General features: G+C 38.7%; 3 protein-coding genes and 2 long non-coding RNA genes across 6 annotated transcripts; 4 read left to right on the top strand and 1 right to left on the bottom strand.

Moving 5' to 3' along the window:
- The first annotated feature begins 1,400 nt into the window (after window positions 1–1,400).
- On the top strand, window positions 1,401–10,560 carry LOC103516928 (SWI/SNF complex subunit SMARCC2-like). 2 transcript variants are annotated; one of them, XM_017447259.2, is made up of 7 exons: window positions 1,401–1,719; window positions 2,665–2,784; window positions 3,058–3,171; window positions 6,370–6,538; window positions 8,839–9,158; window positions 9,672–9,853; window positions 10,489–10,560. In XM_017447259.2, the coding sequence occupies exons 1-7, from the start codon at window positions 1,603–1,605 to the stop codon at window positions 10,517–10,519; spliced, it is 1,053 nt and encodes a 350-aa protein (XP_017302748.1). In that variant the 5' UTR covers window positions 1,401–1,602; the 3' UTR covers window positions 10,520–10,560. The 2 variants fall into 2 exon arrangements, with proteins under 2 accessions (XP_017302748.1, XP_017302749.1); XM_017447260.2 differs by having other exon boundaries at window positions 3,058–3,162.
- A 14-nt stretch (window positions 10,561–10,574) lies between these two features.
- On the top strand, window positions 10,575–13,454 carry LOC113470628 (the record flags this gene model as incomplete). The annotated part of the gene is made up of 3 exons (XM_026829203.1): window positions 10,575–10,628; window positions 11,400–11,568; window positions 13,366–13,454. Coding segments are annotated over 3 exons (312 nt in total), but the record flags the coding sequence as incomplete, so codon positions are not given.
- A 216-nt stretch (window positions 13,455–13,670) lies between these two features.
- On the top strand, window positions 13,671–14,025 carry LOC108253388 (SWI/SNF complex subunit SMARCC2-like; the record flags this gene model as incomplete). The annotated part of the gene is made up of 1 exon (XM_026829200.1): window positions 13,671–14,025. A coding segment is annotated over one exon (225 nt), but the record flags the coding sequence as incomplete, so codon positions are not given.
- Window positions 14,026–14,573: 548 nt separating this feature from the next.
- Window positions 14,574–16,422, bottom strand: LOC113470627. Its single transcript, XR_003393609.1, has 2 exons — window positions 16,256–16,422; window positions 14,574–15,418 (listed from the first exon to the last, which is right to left on the bottom strand). It is a non-coding gene; the product is annotated as an uncharacterized LOC113470627 (long non-coding RNA).
- A 1,070-nt stretch (window positions 16,423–17,492) lies between these two features.
- On the top strand, window positions 17,493–18,594 carry LOC113470626. The gene is made up of 2 exons (XR_003393608.1): window positions 17,493–17,603; window positions 18,544–18,594. It is a non-coding gene; the product is annotated as an uncharacterized LOC113470626 (long non-coding RNA).
- Window positions 18,595–18,676: the final 82 nt, after the last annotated feature.

Consider the following 18,676-nt stretch of genomic DNA (forward strand, 5'->3'; position numbering starts at 1 on the left):
GGTGGAACCCCCGGAGACTTTGCCGTCAGTGGCGGACGGTAAGAAGGGAGGCGGGGTGTGGCGCGTGACGGCGTCGTGGGCGCTGGACTTGGACCAGTACAGGAATGGGATTCCCTAGTCAACACTCTTGGTAAATTTCTATTACCTACCTCGTGCCATGAAGAAATGATTGGGATACAGCAGCTTGAATCCAAACAGGGTAAAGATGCACTCAACTGAAAATGAGCCACTTTATTTGAAGGTGTCCGCACTTGGCTTCTGAAGAACTGCAAGAAGGTAAAGTGGTACATTTTTGAACAATTAGGTAATGTATTCTCTGGGTGCCCAGTGTTTGTGTGCTTTATACACTTGGGCCCCTGGGGCGTTTTCATTCAAAATGAAGCTTGGTGTTTCTGACCATCATAGATTAAGAAAATGTTTTATGTTCTGAACTTCAGATCCTTGTTAAAATGACCAGAGAGACTGCCCAAACAGTCCAGTGGCCTGTTTAATTAAATGACGTCAGACTCCTCTCATTTTTATTCCTCCAATCACCATTCCCCCTCCCCCCTACACCCAACTGCAGCACAAGATAAGCCTACAAAACATTTGATCCTCAAAGTAAGACTGTAATTCAATCAGAGGTTTTTGTTCATGTTCATGGAACAGCCTCAGAGACCTTTGAATCACCCACTTCTTGTTGAACAGAAAACTGAAATGCCAATAATGTTTACTTTTTGGGTTTGGAGTGAGAAGGCTTTTCTGAAATACCCACCTGTCTAGGTTAGATCAGATAGTAATTATCTCATTAATCATTAGGTATTTGGTCATATTCACATACATATTGCTATTACATCTGTGTAATTTTTCCTGTGTTCTATTTTACAGTATGTGCAAACAGACCCTCCCACAAACTGTACTCGTATACCTACTACCTACCTATTTTGTTTCCAAGTAAAATTTTCTGCAATATTTTTGTTATGCTTTCCTACTAACAACACTTGCACATTTCTCTACAAGATATGATAGGGAGGATCTATTGAAATTGAAATGCTTTCTATTCTCGGATAATGTTGTTCCTTTGGGCAGTAGCAGAAAAGGTAAATTGATATGTCCCAATATGTATTTAAGTTTCTGCTACACCTAACATGGAAATTAGCAAGATTTTTTGTCAACTTGGGATTTGATTCCCTTGTCTCGATAAAAAGGAAAAAGGTAAGTGTGTTATTACACTCACATGCAAGAAATTCAGGACAGATTGCCTTTGGAACTTTTTCCAGAACAATATTTTCGTTGAACTTTTTTAAAAAAATCTTTTTTATCCATGCATTTTGACCTCCTTGATTGCCGGTTTGTTGCCGGCACCGGTGATTTGTTTACGTTTGAGATTTTTAAAAATGGCCGACGCCGTTCCAGCGGTTCCAGAAAACAAAAAAATGAACTTTTGAGTTTTGAAGATTTTCAAGATTTGAACTATTTGAAGATCCAGAAAGGTAGAAGTATTAAGTAAACTGAACTGTGTAAAAAGAAGTTAACTATCATAAAAGCACTATTTCTTTCCATTAGACAGTGCAGAATTCTACCTTTTGACGCACCGAGTTCCAGAAACTCACACAAGGTATAATGATGTCAGCTCAACCTAAGAAGGATGGCTCCCCCAACAAACAGTTCTTTGAGTCCTCAGAAACTGTAGCTTTATTTGAAGGTGTCCGCACTTGGCTTCTGAAGAACTGCAAGAAGGTAAAGTGGTACATTTTTGAACAATTAATGCATTCTCTGGGTGCCCAGTGTTTGTGTGCTTTATACACTTGGGCCCCTGGGGCATTTTCATTCAAAATGAAGCTTGGTGTTTCCAACCATCATAGATTAAGAAAATGTTTTATGTTCTGAACTTCAGATCCTTGTTAAAATGACTAGGGAGACTGCCCAAACAGTCCAGTGATGTATTCTCTGGGTGCCCAGTGTTTGTGTGCTTTATACACTTGGGCCCCTGGGGCGTTTTCATTCAGAATGAAGCTTGGTGTTTCCGACCATCATAGATTAAGAAAATGGTTAATGTTCTGAACTTCAGATCCTTGTTAAAATGACTAGAGAGACTGCCCAAAGAGTCCAGTGCCCTGTTTAATCAATGACGTCAGACTCCGAGACTCCTCTCATTTTTATTCCTCCAATCACCATTCCCCCCCTAGACCCAACTGCAGCACAAGATAAGCCTACAAAACATTTCATCCTCAAAGCAAGACTGTATATTCAATCAGAGGTTTTTGTTCATGTTCATGGAACAGCCTCAGAGACCTTTGAATCACCCACTTCTTGTTGAACAGAAAACTGAAATGCGACCAGGTTTGGATAAGTCCTTCTATGAATCTATGGGGACAGAGTGACAGACAGAAACACAGACGACACCGAAGCGAATGCAATAGTCCGTCCCTTATACCTTTTTATTACTATTGTAATAATAAATAGTAGTAATAATAATAATAGTGCTTATTTATACTGCTCACATAGGACTGAAAAGTCCCTTTACTCCAGCAGTAGGCTACTACTGAGAAGGCTTATCTGAAATACCCACCTGTCTAGGTTAGATCAGATAGTAATTATGTCATTAATCATTAGGTATTTGATCATATTCACATACATATTGCTATTACATCTGTATAATTTTTCCTGTGTTCTATTTTACAGTATGTGCAAACAGACCCTCCCACAAACAAGAGTTTGGCCTCATTGGTTGTTCAGCTTATTCAATTCCAAGAAGAAAACTTTGGCAAGAATGTCAGCAAACCTCCATTAACAAGATTACCTGTAAGTTGGAAAATTTTCATGGTGTAATGTGTGATCAAGTCAGTCATGATTATTTGTATTAAAGATTATGTTTTCTTGGATATTTAAAAGTTATTTACAGTAATCTTTTGTCAATATTTGTTTTCAACCTTCTGTACCTACCCATCCTATTTCTTATGCAGATTTGAAGTGGGTACATAACTAGGTATTGTATTTACTTATGAAAGATAATAGTACCCCTCACTTATGTTGAGTACAAACTGATTCAATTGACAATTCCATTTTTGCTTTCAGATGAAATGTTTTCTTGACTTCAAACCTGGTGGTGCTCTCTGTCATATTCTGTCCACAATTTATAAGTATAAAAGTGAACAGGGATGGCGGAGATTCGATTTACAGGTCAGTAAGGTATGATGTCACTGTTTCCAACACCCTCACCTATTTTTTAACTAACCAATAATACTGCAAACAGGTGTGCAGCAAATAATGTGTTGTATTTATTTTGAGATTTAATTGTCTTATTTACCAGAACTACTTGGTCTTAATTTTATTGATTTTTTTTTCTTCAGAATCAACACATTTTTGCTAGACCCTGTTTGTTGTAAAGTTGTAGCCTGGTTCAATTTATTTCTCAAATTTAAATTTTGCTATACATACATCCATTTTTGCTTTCAGATGAAATGTTTTCTTGACTTCAAACCTGGTGGTGCTCTCTGTCATATTCTGTCCACAATTTATAAGTATAAAAGTGAACAGGGATGGCGGAGATTCGATTTACAGGTCAGTAAGGTATGATGTCACTGTTTCCAACACCCTCACCTATTTTTTAACTAACCAATAATATTGCAAACAGGTGTGCAGCAAATAATATCTTGTATTTATTTTGAGATTTAATTGTCTTATTTACCAGAACTACTTGGTCTTAATTTTAATGATTTTTTTTTTCTTCAAAGTCAACACATTTTTGCTGGACCCTGTTTGTTGTAAAGTTGTAGCCTGGTTCAATTTATTTCTCAAATTTAAATTTTGCTATACATACATTTTTTTCTCTTTAAGAAATGATCAAATTGTAAAAAGTAAAGAAAATCTCAGAGCTACACCTTTAACAATTTAACAGTAAAATATCATTTGCCCCCCTTTTGAACCATGCTTTTCATTTCAACTGTGTGTTATTTGTTCTATGTTTTGCACGATGCTTCAGTTTTCCTCCACCGTGTTCAAGTTTGCATTGTGTACATAGCTCCACACAAATCAACCCCTGTACATAGCCTGGTGTGATGTAATTTTAGCACAAGACATATATTTCTCTTGCCCTCAGTTCTAATGGATATACCCTTGGATAGATAGACTCCACATTTGCTTATTCCTCTTTCCCATAGATCCAGCTTTATTAGGAAAAATTGGCTCCCAGCTAGTTCTTTTATTTCCTCTCATACATCCTTCTGACTTGTTTACATCATCTTCTCCTGCTCTCCTTACCTATTGTACTCAGCTTAGCCTCCTCTTTTTCCCTTTCCTGTTTTTTCTCCTTTGCAATCCTCTCCCAATACATTATTTTTCTCTCCCTCCTAAGACATTTTGTCTTTCTGAAACACATCATCTTCTCCTGCTCTCCTTACCTATTGTACTCAGCTTAGCCTCCTCTTTTTTCCCTTTCCTGTTTTTTCTCCTTTGCAATCCTCTCCCAATACATTATTTTTCTCTCCCTCCTAAGACATTTTGTCTTTCTGGAATGTATAATATTTCATTTACCTGATAACCTGATTAATATTCCAATCAAGTTCCTCTGTATTAATCTGCAAGTAATTCAGTGAGACAAATGCTCCCTTCAATTCATCCAGGTTTCCTTCTTTCCTGTTCAGTAAAACTGCATACATGAGTAGGTACAATGTATCCTCCCAAAATAAATCAAGTGCCACAAAAAATAAACAAAACTCCATCCCACCCCAAAAAAGATTAGAAATCAATTTTGTACCCCGATGAATTCAAACCCCATTTTGACTGGGATCAATTCATATTAGACTAATAAATCAGAGGTAAGTATAAAATTATAACTGTAGAAAAATTACAACTCACCCAACAGATGTTGTTCAAACCCCATTTTGTCTGGGATCAATTCATATTAGACTAATAAATCAGAGGTAAGTATAAAATTATAACTGTAGAAAAATTACAACTCACCCAACAGATGTTGTTCATTTTGACTATTTTGAGTTTTTATGGGTAAGAATATTACTGTCTTAGATGGAATATGGGTAAATTTTGTTGGAAGCATGCTTCATCTTTCATCTACCTTTGAATGAAAATTGTAAAACTATGAAAAACAGGAGAGAAAGAAATTGGTTTTGTAATTTGAAAAATTCGGTTTGATAAGTGGTTTGCTAGTGTTTCTTCATAGTGTACTTGTATACCTACTACCTACCTATTTTGTTTCCAAGTAAAATTTTCTGCAATATTTTTGTTTTGCTTTCCTACTAACAACACTTGCACATTTCTCTACAAGATATGATAGGGAGGATCTATTGAAATGCTTTCTATTCTCGCATAGTGTTGTTCCATTGGGCAGTAGCAGAAAAGGTAAATTGATATGTCCCAATATGTATTTAAGTTTCTGCTACACCTAACATGGAAATTAGGGTTCAAGATTTTTTGTCAACTTGAGATTTGATTCCCTTGTCTCAATAAAAAGGTAAGTGTGTTATTACACTCACATGCAAGAAATTCAGGACAGATTGCCTTTGGAACTTTTTCCAGAACAATATTTTCGTTGAAGTATTCGTATACCTACTACCTACCTATTTTGTTTCCAAGTAAAATTTTCTGCAATATTTTTGTTTTGCTTTTCTACTAACAACACTTGCACATTTCTCTACAAGATATGATAGGGAGGATCTATTGAAATGCTTTCTATTCTCGCATAATGTTGTTCCATTGGGCAGTAGCAGAAAAGGTAAATTGATATGTCCCAATATGTATTTAAGTTTCTGCTACACCTAACATGGAAATTAGCAAGATTTTTTATCAACTTGAGATTTGATTCCCTTGTCTCAATAAAAAGGAAAAAGGTAAGTGTGTTACCTATTACACTCACATGCAAGAAATTCAGGACAGATTGCCTTTGGAACTTTTTCCAGAACAATATTTTCGTTGAAAATTGAGCCAACTAGAAAACCAAAGAGAATGTCTTGAAAAGGACATGAGCTTATAGTTAGCTGATACCAAAGAACATTTACATAGAAATATTTTTTCAAACATCCAGGAAAGGCTGCCAGAGTAAAGGAATGGAAAATTGGAAATTCAAACTGTCCCCGAATTTTTTGCACCCAAGTGTAAAGTTGTATTCGATTATGTGACTTTCAAATTTTCAATTCAGTCATCATACGAAATTTCTCTTTGGACTAGTTTGGACAGTACCACACCCGCTCGCTGCCAATCAAAACTAGTCCAAAGAGAAATTTCGTATGATGACTGAATTAAAAGTCACTTAATCGAATACAGCTCAAGTTTAGTCCTGTAATCCTGTTTATTTTTTTCTATTACGATCAGGCGTTCACTAATTTCCCCTTATTTCCCCCCCTCCCTATTTCCCCTGTTCACACCCTACAGAGTCCATCCCGGATGGACAGGAATGTGGAGATGTTCATGAACGTGGAGAAGGCTCTGATCCAGAACAAGTGTCTCGTTATGCCCAACGTGTTTATACGGAGTGATGTGGAGAAGAGTGTCCAGAGCAAGGTCAAGGAGATCATCAAACGACACCAGGGCACCGTGTCTGGTAAGTTACCTTAAGGAGTAGGTTTTGTCTGGCTAGGGGACGTTAAACAGATAGTAGACAAGGATCGACGTGTCTTGATTCAAGAAGATGTGTACCAAATTTCATCAAAATCGGACCAGGCAATCGGGAGTTATAGCGGAATACACATTCAAAATAAACAAACATTTAAACCAAATGAAAAATGTTCGAGTTAAAACATAGACCTCACTACTTTACTTTACTATTGTTCGGTCAAATAGCGTCTGGCTGTGCGACCAAAAACAGGTACTTAACCCTAACCAGCCTAGCTAGCTGATAGTTTCAAATGGTTCTCTTCTCTTTTAAAGAACAAGCACAAGTCTTCACGATGGTTGACTGCGGTTCAGGACGAGCCAATTTAACCAAAGCGAATGTCTTGAAAAGAACAATAGAACATGAGCTTATACTTAGCTGATACCAAAGAACATTTACATAGAAATATTTTTTCAAACGTCCAGGAAAGGCTGCCAGAGTAAAGGAATGGAAAATTGGAAATGCAAACTGTCCCCGAATTTTTTGCACCCAAGTGTAAAGTTGTATTCGATTATGTGACTTTCAATTCAGTCATCATACGAAATTTCTCTTTGGACTAGTTTGGACAAAACCACACCCGCTGCCAGTCCAAACTAGTCCAAAGAGAAATTTCGTATGATGACTGAATTAAAAGTCACTTAATCGAATACAGCTCAAGTTTGGTCCTGTTATCCTGTTTATTTTTTTCTATTACGATCAGGCGTTCACTAATTTCCCCTTATTTCCCCCCTCCCTATTTCCCCTGTTCACACCCTACAGAGTCCATCCCGGATGGACAGGAATGTGGAGATGTTCATGAACGTGGAGAAGGCTCTGATCCAGAACAAGTGTCTCGTTATGCCCAACGTGTTTATACGGAGTGATGTGGAGAAGAGTGTCCAGAGCAAGGTCAAGGAGATCATCAAACGACACCAGGGCACCGTGTCTGGTAAGTTACCTTAAGGAGTAGGTTTTGTCTGGCTAGGGGACGTTAAACAGATAGTAGACAAGGATCGACGTGTCTTGATTCAAGAAGATGTGTACCAAGATCCTATTTCTTATGCAGATTTGAAGTGGGTACATAACTAGGTATTGTATTTAATTATGAAAGATAATAGTTCCCTTACTTATGTTGAGTACAAACTGATTCAATTCCATTTTTGCTTTCAGATGAAATGTTTTCTTGATTTCAAACCTGGTGGTGCTCTCTGTCATATTCTGTCCACAATTTATAAGTATAAAAGTGAACAGGGATGGCGGAGATTCGATTTACAGGCATAGCGGAATACACATTCAAACAAATAAACATAAACAAACATTTAAACCAAATGCAAAATGTTCGAGTTAAAACATAGACCTCACTACTTTACTTTACTATTGTTCGGTCAAATAGCGTCTGGCTGTGCGACCGAAAACAGGGAGAACAGCTACTTAACCCTAACCAGCCTAGCTAGCCGATAGTTTCAAATGGTTCTCTTCTCTTTTAAAGAACAAGCACAAGTCTTCACGATGGTTGACTGCGGTTCAGGACGAGCCAATTTAACCAAATAAACAAACATTTAAACCAAATGCAAAATGGTCGAGTTAATACATAGACCTCACTACTATTGTTCGGTCAAATAGCGTCTGGCTGTGCGACCAAAAACAGGGAGAACAGCTACTTAACCCTAACCAGCCTAGCTAGCTGATAGTTTCAAATGGTTCTCTTCTCTTTTAAAGAACAAGCACAAGTCCTCACGATGGTTGACTGTGGTTCAGGACGAGCCAATTTAACATGGCTAGATATAGATACCATCACTCCGGTGTATGGCAGATTCAAAAAGATATCTTTTCTGTATTCTGCTACTAACTTACTTTTTCCTCATAAGTATACCTTTAATTGTTTTCTCATTTGGAGAATTGATTTTAATATTTTTTTTTTTACAATACATTTCATCTATTCTCTTAAAATCTCTAGGGGCTCTAAAACCCAATGTCTTTGGACTTTTTTAAAGTTATTATTTTCAACTTCAACACAACAATAAAACATATACTGTCGGGATCAATAAAATTTGGCCAAGATTCAACCAGAATCTTCAGGCCAGGTTTTTTCTTGCTTCTAGTAGAATCTACTAAGTAGATGGTCTTCCTCAGGATTTGGGCACACAGAGCAATATCCTGAATCTTGTGAAGTGATATGTCGCCCTCCAATTGTTATTATTATTATTATTATTGTTATTATTATTTGAAAAAAGTTTAAATGTACAAGTCCGTCTCTTTTTGATTGACAGAAACCGAGGAGGACGTGACGCACGTTATCTACCCAGTGGTGGACCCTCTGGACGAGGAGTACGCTCGGGCCGTGTACCGTCGCCCCTCACACACCCTCCTACACTGGTACTACTTCCCGGACTCACACGACTCCTGGGATCCCATTGAGATCAGCACGGTGGAACCCCCCGAGACTTTGCCGTCAGTGGCGGACGGTAAGAAGGGAGGCGGGGTGTGGCGCGTGACGGCGTCGTGGGCGCTGGACTTGGACCAGTACAACGAGTGGATGAACGAGGAGGACTACGAGGTGGACGAAACCGGGAAGAAGAAGGTGCACAAGGTAAGGCTTGAAATGTTGCGCGTCTTTTTTTCGTTTAAACTCACTTTGTGGCCCTGGGCCTGAGAGTAGTCTCCTTTGCCCTTAAAGAGCATGGAATGGCGCTTCGGGTTGCCTTGCCGCCCCTTCCCAGCGTACCGCCCTGTTCGCGGGAATAGTTTGAACAGGCCTTAATCTGGGGCTGCCTGGTCCTTACTATTGTGATGGGTATCCTATCCAGATATTGAACACAGAAATGAAAACACAGTTCATTGAATTTTGAATTTTGTTTTATTTCCTATTTACGTTTCACATTCTGGCATTTTCAGTTTCTTCTTGAATTTTTTCGTTTGGACTTTGAGGGCTCATTTTTCTGGAAACTCATGGTAATTTTCTGGAATAGTCATGGAATTTCATTCCGGGAAAAGCGTATAAACCCTGTATTACATAGCTTCTCATTTTCCTCACGAGGCTGAGTGGTCCAAATTTTCGTGTAGTGACCTTTTTTTTCTTCTTTCTTTCTCCAAATGTTCTCAGCTCCGTATCTCAGTGGACGATCTGATGACTGCCACAGGAACCAGTGCCGGGGCTGCTAGTAGTGGCGCGGGTGCCAGTACCCCGAGCGTCCCCACTGATGACAAGGCCAAGACCAAGAGCACCAAGAAGAGAAAGAAGTCCCCGTCCCCACAACCTACGCCCAAGCTCGGAAAGAGAAAGAGGTGGGCAGTTTTTTTTTTTTTTTTTTTTTTTTTATCTGAAGATTTAGAAGGGATTGAGTGCGAAGGACATCCACTCGTAAAAATTTGTAGCCAAACCAGAAATGTCAGCCCAAAGCGATCGCTCTTAGGCTACTGATTGAGGGGCTGGACGAAAAACGCCGACCGCCGTCTAACAATGGGAAAAGGGCAGAGAAGAGCGAGAAAGATCAGGAGCAGACGAAGTTGGATGTAGAGGAAATCTATAACTGCCAATAGTCTATCGTGCGGGCCGAAATGCCCAAGCAGAGAGAGTGAGACAGGGATAGGAGAGAGGAGCCAAGCCGTTCTGAGACGACGAACCATGTATCCGGGGGTTCGGAATTCGCCCCGGCGGCGTCGAAGTTTCTTTCGGCTCTGTGCTGGGATTCGGGGTGCACTCAGCCTCGTGAGGACAATTGAGTAGCACTTTAATCGGAGTAGCGACGCCAGTGCGTGCATCGTACCAGTGTAAAAAAGTTATTGAAACATACGAAATTGATGCAGTAAGGAGGCACCTTAGTGTATGTTGAGATAGCCACAAAAGTGTGAAAAAAGCTCTGCACTAACACGAATAATTTGTGATTTAATTTGACATGTCATGATTGTTTGGTTTACAGCAACAGGAACCCTCCTGCCCACACCCTCTAACTCCAGCCTCGGCAGTCCCCTCCAAGAAAATCAAAACCGAAGAAGAGGCCGATGATCTCCACAAGGACATGGAAGGACCCTCGATGCGCGGAACCATAACATTGCAGAGGTATGCAGTATAATTCTAATACAATTAGGTCATGATAACTGTATTTTATTAATAGTTGACCAAACGATGAAAGTTAAGGTCTACGTTTTATGTACCGGGTTGAGATAGCCATTCCCGTCCTTTCTTGGGCGTGTGGAAAATGATGTGGTAATCTTAACACACAGCCTTCATGAGCGCGTGTAAAGTTGGCGGGAAATTCGAAATTTTAATTTTTTTCTCCGCAACTTGTACAATCTGGAATTAAATTTTTACTTTTTATCTCGAGTTTGCACGTTTATATTATTCTTTTCATTTATATTAGATATTACAAACAAGCGAATTACAAAACGTACAAAAAATACAACATAAAAATAAATTTTAAACATTGCCGCCGGGACAGAGGGTTAGAAAAAATACCCAACACTCCCACGCTATCCTTGGCTTAAGTTACCACTTCCAATGCAAAAACTGTAGAAACAATATCCTATCTCACCTCGTCCGAGGCTCATCTCAATCCGGTTACATAAACACACCCTGATGTGTTTGCCTGCGAAGGAGCTTTTGCTCGCGGAGCATTTGATGTGACGTCATCACCCTACGGGAGCGGTATGCCGTGACGTCAAAGTTCACGATGTTACCGGTATTTTTTTATTTATTTATTTTTTTTTTTTAATCGATTTATCTCGGGATCTAGAAGTCCTAGAAGAAAAAGAAAAATTCCGTTGGTCCTCATTTTTCCTGCTCTATGGCTTTGAAAAATCACCCAAGTAAGCGCAACTGATCTATTTACAGGTGACCCCGAGCAGTGGCGGAGGTAAGACAAGTGGTGTCAGCAAGCGAGACAACGAGGGAGCTCCCCTCAAGTCCGGGACAGTGGCGGATCTGGACGAGGACATGGAGAAGGGGGAAGGAGAGGGTGCACCCATCGTGCCCCCTACCAAGGAGTCTGGAGCTTCGGTAAGTTTTTTATTTTTTTATTATTTATTTATTTAAAGAGGTTTGATAAAGGGAACTGTAACTGCTATGGTCTTATCCTCCCGAAATCGAAGAGAGAAGGAAGACAGGACCAAGCTAACTAAGCTGGCCGGTAAGTTTTTTATTCTCTTCTTTAGGTCAGCGATCGCCTTGGACGCGGGAGACCCGGGTTCGATTCCCGGCGGGGTCAAAAAATTCGTATCAAATGATTGGTTCCGTGACTGGCTGTCGCGGGGCCCACTCAGCCTCGTGGGAAAAATAATTAGCTATGTAATAATAATGTTCGATTCCCGGCGGGGTCAAAAAATTTGTATCATGCAAATGATTGATTCCGCGACTGGCTCTTGCGGGGCCCACTCAGCCTCGTGAGGAAAATGAGTAGCTATGTAATAATAATGTAATATAAATGCGCATTTGTCGTTCTCATTTTACATGACTCTCCTGAGACTTCCATGAAAGCATGAGACCATCCGCATGTAAAATCTTCTATTCTAAACAACTCTAGTTTCTTCTTCAGGGAGATGTTAAACAATACAACACCATGAACTATGAAAATTAAATCTTTATTGACATCTTTCTGTAAAATAAAATAAGCAACAATAAATATAAACAATCATTACAGATCAAAACCATATTATCCATAATGTGCTGAAGTAAAAAAAAAGTTCATTGCTATTAATCTGAGCACACATGCCTTCATGCCTAAAAACTCATACAAAGGAGTGTTAAAAATTACATAGGTACATAATGTGCTGAAGTAAAAAAAAAAGTTCATTGCTATTAATCTGAGCACACATGCCTTCATGCCTAAAAACTCATACAAAGGAGTGTTAAAAATTACATAGGTAGGTAAGTCATTTCAGTGTCAAAAATCACATAAAATTGCAATAACTAATCCTAACTAGAAAGTGTGCAACAGTCCTACATACTGGTTTGTATGCACACTGAAATTTGGTCAATACCTACCTTGAATTTAGCTTCTTTCCTAGGCACATTGTCTGACTCTTTGATGATATCCAATATGTCTTTTGATGACTGGTTAAGATTTGCAGAACCCAAGCACAGAGCCGAAAAAACTTCGGCATCGCCGGAAATCGAACCCGGGCCTCCTGCATGCAAGCCTAGTGTGATACCCACTCGGCCAAGGAGGTTGCTAGAAGGTAAGAGATCCGATAGAGCAGCGGTTCTCAACCTTTTTTTCGCCCGTGTATCCCATGGGTACCGGGTTTAATCTCACGAACCCCTGCCACCATCATAATGAGTACAGGGTACCCATACCTAGGTTGATGTGTACCATTAGGTACTACTGAGTTCTAAACACACTCAGTACCTTTTGCCCCATGGGTACCCGGGTTTAATCTCACGAACCCCTGCGACCATCATAATGAGTACAGGGTACCCATACCTAGGTTGATGTGTACCATTAGGTACTACTGAGTTCTAAACACACTCAGTACCTTTTGGAAAAAAAAAAAAAAATGCACTTCCAATAGGTACCTTGAGGTCAAAATTGTTGTCAGTAATACTGTCTTACTGAATCATTACCCCGACTCCTAAGAAATTTGAACCTAACTCCCTCTCGTTTCTTCTCCATTCATGAGTATGTTGATGTTAAGCTACCCTTCTTAGAAGGACAGCATGGGTTTTTATAAATGAATATTTTTTTTTCTTCAATAAATCCATTTTATTTATTTTTAACATTTACAATTCCTGAAACCTGATTTTTTTTTTAACATTTACATTTACATTTTTTAACATTTTCCAACATTTCTTTTTCCGTCAGGACTCGAATATCAGCGTCAGCAGTTGATCTCGGAGCGGCAACAATTCCATCTGGAACAACTGAAGGCGGCTGAAATTTTGACTTTTTGACATCCTTTGTAAATACTATTTTACTTAGGTTATTTTTATTTATGGATACTTACGAATTGGTTTTCCCTTGAAAAAGTCTATAAGATAGACGAAACTCCGAGTCGGGATGAAAACCTGCCAGGCCAAGTTCCTACTGTCTTACTGAATCATTACCCCGACTCCTAAGAAATTTAAACCTAACTCCCTCTCGTTTCTTCTCCATTCATGAGTTTTTAACATTTTCCAACAATTCTTTTTCCGTCAGGACTCGAATATCAGCGTCAGCAGTTGATCTCGGAGCGGCAACAATTCCATCTGGAACAACTGAAGGCGGCTGAGTTCCGTGCCAGACAGAACGCACACCAGAGACTGGCGGCCGAACAACAGCAGGCTCAGCAAACCCCCACGCCGCCCTCTCCACAAGCCACGCCTACTACCACCTCCCCTTCCCCTGTCAATTAAATACCTTCCCCTTTAACTCCTATTCTTAAGCCACGCCCAATATTCCCCACCCTAATCTACCGATGACATCATCCCTAATCTACCAAGAAAGGCCGCTGTTGCTCATTTTCGACTGCTCACATCTCCACCGCTTTGGTCTAAAATCTTCTCCTATTTGTTCCTTATGTTCCCAACTCCTATTCTTAAGCCACGCCCAATATTTCCCACCCTAATCTACCGATGACATCATACCCAAGAAAGGCCGCTGTTGCTCATTTTCGACTGCTCACATCTCCACCGCTTTGGTCTAAAATCTTCTCCTATTTGTTCCTTATGTTCCTTAAACAGTCCTATGAACTCAGTTCACCTGAACTCCTGTCCTGCCTTGGAAGTCAGCAATGACATTGTAGGTAAATATTGGAAAGCCAGAGGTAAAATGACCTAGTAGTCAAATAACATTACATTTGCAAACAACAACAACATATTCCCCACCCTAAAGCTATTGACACAGTGATGTCCCCTTTTACATAAATTCCTTCCCCTCTTTCTCTGATCTCTCATTGTAGGTAAATATTGGAAAGCCAGAGGTAAAATGACCTAGTAGTCAAATAACCTTACATTTGCAAACAACAACAACAACAACAACAACAACATATTCCCCACCCTAAAGCTATTGACACAGTGATGTCCCCTTTTACATAAATTCCTTCCCCTCTTTCTCTGATCTCCTATTACGCTTTTAATTGAACCCCCCCTCCTCCTCCTCCTCCTACATTTTAGAATACCAATCCGCGTTCCATTAACAACTTTACAAAAGTTTTGATGAATATTACAGAAAATTTGGCATAACCATTGCTCTGTTATGCACATATCGGTAATTTGGCATAACCATTGCTCTGTTATGCACATATCGGTATCGTTATATTTATCCAGTATATGAACTTATTCAAGTTATCCAGTATCAATTCCATAGTTTGGTATGCAAAGATTACAAGGTTGGTACCTACAACCAAAATGTTTTGGGGATAACAGTTGCTGTGGCATGAAAATCTTGCGAAATGTTAAATGCAAAGTTGTAAAGTCGTTCCAGGAACGTAGACTGGTGAGATTCAAAGTATGTAAATAACGAAATAACCTATTTTTATGTTTTGGACTGTGAAATTAACAGTGGTTTTAACCATTTTACTTTCTCGAGTGTCATCTCTCCCTCTCCTCTCCCCTTTTCTTTCTCTCTTGTAATTATTCACTAAATGGTGTATGTTTTTTAACTGAGAAATTTTACGCTCTTTTAAATTAGAGCCTTCACTTTGAATTAAAAGAAGCTGTGTAAATATTAGTTCTTTAATTACATACTAGGTAGATCTTGCTGAGCTCATAGGTAGTATACTTGTAACCCAACAGGATTTGTGTATCACTACATTTGCAAACTTTTGAACCAATTTCTGATAGTTAGATTCAGAATTGCCCTATTTATACTGTCGATGTCGGCTCGAACTGACAAGTTCCATTACGCTAGTAGTTGTGTGAATGTGAAGTCTTATTACCTTAACAAAAACCGCTTTTAATTGAACCCCCCCCCCTCCTCCTCCTCCTCCTCCATTTTAGAATACCAGTCCGCGTTCCATTAACAACTTTACAAAAGTTTTGATGAATATTACAGAAAATTTGGCATAATCATTGCTCTGTTATGCACATATCGGTAATTTGGCATAACCATTGCTCTGTTATGCACTTATCGGTATCGTTATATTTATCCAGTATATGAACTTATTCAAGTTATCCAGTATCAATTCCATAGTTTGGTATGCAAAGATTACAAGGTTGGTACCTACAACCAAAATGTTTTGGGGATAACAGTTTCTGTGGCATGATCTTGCGAAATGTTAAATGCAAAACTTGCGAAATGTTAAATGCAAAGTTGTAAAGTTGTTCCAGGAACGCAGACTGGTGAGATTCAAAGTATGTAAATAACCTATTTTTATTTTTTGGACTGTGAAATTAACAGTGGTTTTAACCATTTTACTTTCTCGAGTGTAATCTCTCCCTCTCCCCTCTCCTTTTCTTTCTCTCTTGTAATTATTCACTAAATGGTGTATGTTTATTTATTAACTGAGAAATTTTATGCTCGTTTAAATTAGAGCCTTCACTTTGAATTAAAAGAAGCTGTGTAAATATGAGTTCTTTAATTACATACTAGGTAGATCTTGCTAAGCTCTTAATATAGTTGTAACCCAACAGGATTTGTGTATCACTACATTTGCAAACTTTTGAACCAATTTCTGATAGTTAGATTCAGAATTGCCCTATTTATACTGTCGATGTCGGCTCGAACTGACAAGTTCCATTACGCTAGTAGTTGTGTGAATGTGAAGTCTTATTACCGTAACAAAAACTTGGGCACTTTCAAAGAAATTTTGATCTGACGTGAATCCATTCGTCCTCGATTTGTAAATATTTATTTTAGAGTTTGGACACTGATTTAATTTTATATTTTATGTGTTTGAACATTTTTCTTTCTGCTTTATGAAATAAATTTACGTAGATACGCATCATAGTGACAGTAGTAAATTTATTTCTAATATATCCCTTCTTTAGGTAAACAGGTGTTTCATAAGCAACTGGTGAATCTCATTGCACTTCATAATAGAGGGGGCACTTCGGCTTGTTATGCAGGAATCGTTTCAGGGTTCAGGCTCTGGTTATGAGAGACACCTACAGACCTACGAGAAGTATAGTGGTAACAGTAACATGTAATACAGATAATGGAGGAGTTGCAATTGGAAAAATAATATTAATAAAAGGTAGATTCCTACGAAAGAGTTGTGAAAAATCCGAATCTGAGGTCAAAACTCCGGGAATGTAACTTTAAAAGGTCGAAAATTCAAATTTTAATTGCCATTCTAATGAAAAAGTTCAAAGAGTTGTGACGTCAGATTTCACGTCAAAATGCGCACTAGCGGCCCACATGTGAACCGCCAGACAATTTTTGTGGCCCGCGAAGATTTTTGGGTGGGCCCCCTCGAGCTTCATATTTGCTCTTTTACTATGGGGTGGACTCCGAAAATGTGGAATATCCATCACCCCTTCAAGAAAATCCTGGATACGGGCCTGCTCCCCCCGTGTATGTGGCTCACGAAATACCTGCCAATGTAGCATGTGGCCTGCATACACATGGAACCCCCAGCTGACTTTTATGTAGGTTATGTGGTTATTTACTTTCATAGAGTTTTTTTTTCCATTCACATTCACAACTACTTTTTCTTTACTTGTTTTGTTTACTTTCAAAAAATAAAAGGACCTCTGTAGACAAAGCTAATTTGTACACCCTAGTTCACAAAGGGTACAAGTTATTTTTTTTTTTATTTTTATTTTTATTTTTTTTTTTTCGAAATCGAGTTACGTGTTAAAATGGGTTAATCGAATTATGTGTTAAAATGGGTGTAACTGCTAGGTATGCCTAGATATCATTTTTACGAAGTATCGTTTGTACTCCGTGTTTATAAACCTTTCATTAACCCATTTTAACACATAACTCGATTTCGAAAAAAATGTCACTTGTACCCTTAGTGAACCAGGGTGTACATTTCTATTACTTTTTACTTCAATTAAGACCTCTTTATCTATGTATTCTAGGATGAAGTACCAGCTGCTATCATGGATGCTCACATCAAGAATGTTGAAGCTTCCACTGCTGATGGAAAATATGATCCGGCTGCAGGACTCCTTCAGGTAAACAGAGTTCAATATTCAATCTGCATCTTAATTACGATCTTTCAACCTTTAAATTTTAAACTATCAAATAAATTGTGAAATAGAACTTTTATTTGTTGAAATTTAATTTGTCTAATAACTAAATTAATAAAGTTTACATGTGATAGCATCATCACACTGATAACCATATCACAGAAATAAATCAAAAGTTGAGAAGTAGAAGGTAGAAGGGATAAAAAAAACGAATAACTTTTTTCCCTCAAATGTTCTTGTAGGGAATGCAATTTAAATGCGTTTCCATTTACGCACGACACATTTTTTTTTTTTTTTTTTTTTTTTTTTTTAATGACAAGGGGGGAAGAAAACGATCTCCCATTTTTTTTTTTTTTTTTTTTTTTTTCTGAATGACAAGTGGGAACGGACCTTAACGTGTCAAATTCTCGTGTCCCCCAGTAACCTCCGTGGCCGAGTGGGTATCACACTAGGCTTGTACGCCGGAGGTCCCGGGTTCGATTCCCGGCGGGTCGAGTAGCGACCAGTGGCGGCATTACCAGTGTAAAAAGATTATTGAAATATGGACATTGATTGCAAAGGAGTGCCTCCTTAGTAATGTTGTGATATCCACAAAAGTTGTGAAAAAGCTCTGCTTTACCACAAAGAATTTGAGATGTACATAATTGAACACATTTTAAATTGAACTTACTGGTAGACATATCTCATGAACCTCCTACAAAAACTTCATTAATTTGTTAATCTTACGTATTCTTGAGAGCTCATTGCAACGGTCAATACATTAATTAGACTTACTTTATCATGGACACTGGTTGCTTGAAGTTGAAAGACTCGTCTACCGCGGCTGTTCTACTACCTAACCTCTTCTGGGCTTTCAACTTCAAGCAAAGAGTGTCCATGATAAAGTAAGACTAATTTATTTGTTAACGTGTCCCCCTTCCCACAGAGCGGTATCGCGGGAACGGTTCCGGAGAAGGAAGGCGAGGAAAACAAGGACTCTATTCCCCACCCTAAAGCTATTGACACAGTGATGTCCCCTTTTACATAAATTCCTTCCCCTCTTTCTCTGATCTCCTATT

The sequence above is a fragment of the Diaphorina citri genome, unplaced genomic scaffold (genome assembly GCF_000475195.1).
Source record: "Diaphorina citri unplaced genomic scaffold, Diaci psyllid genome assembly version 1.1 scaffold1703, whole genome shotgun sequence".
NCBI lineage: Eukaryota > Metazoa > Arthropoda > Insecta > Hemiptera > Psyllidae > Diaphorina > Diaphorina citri.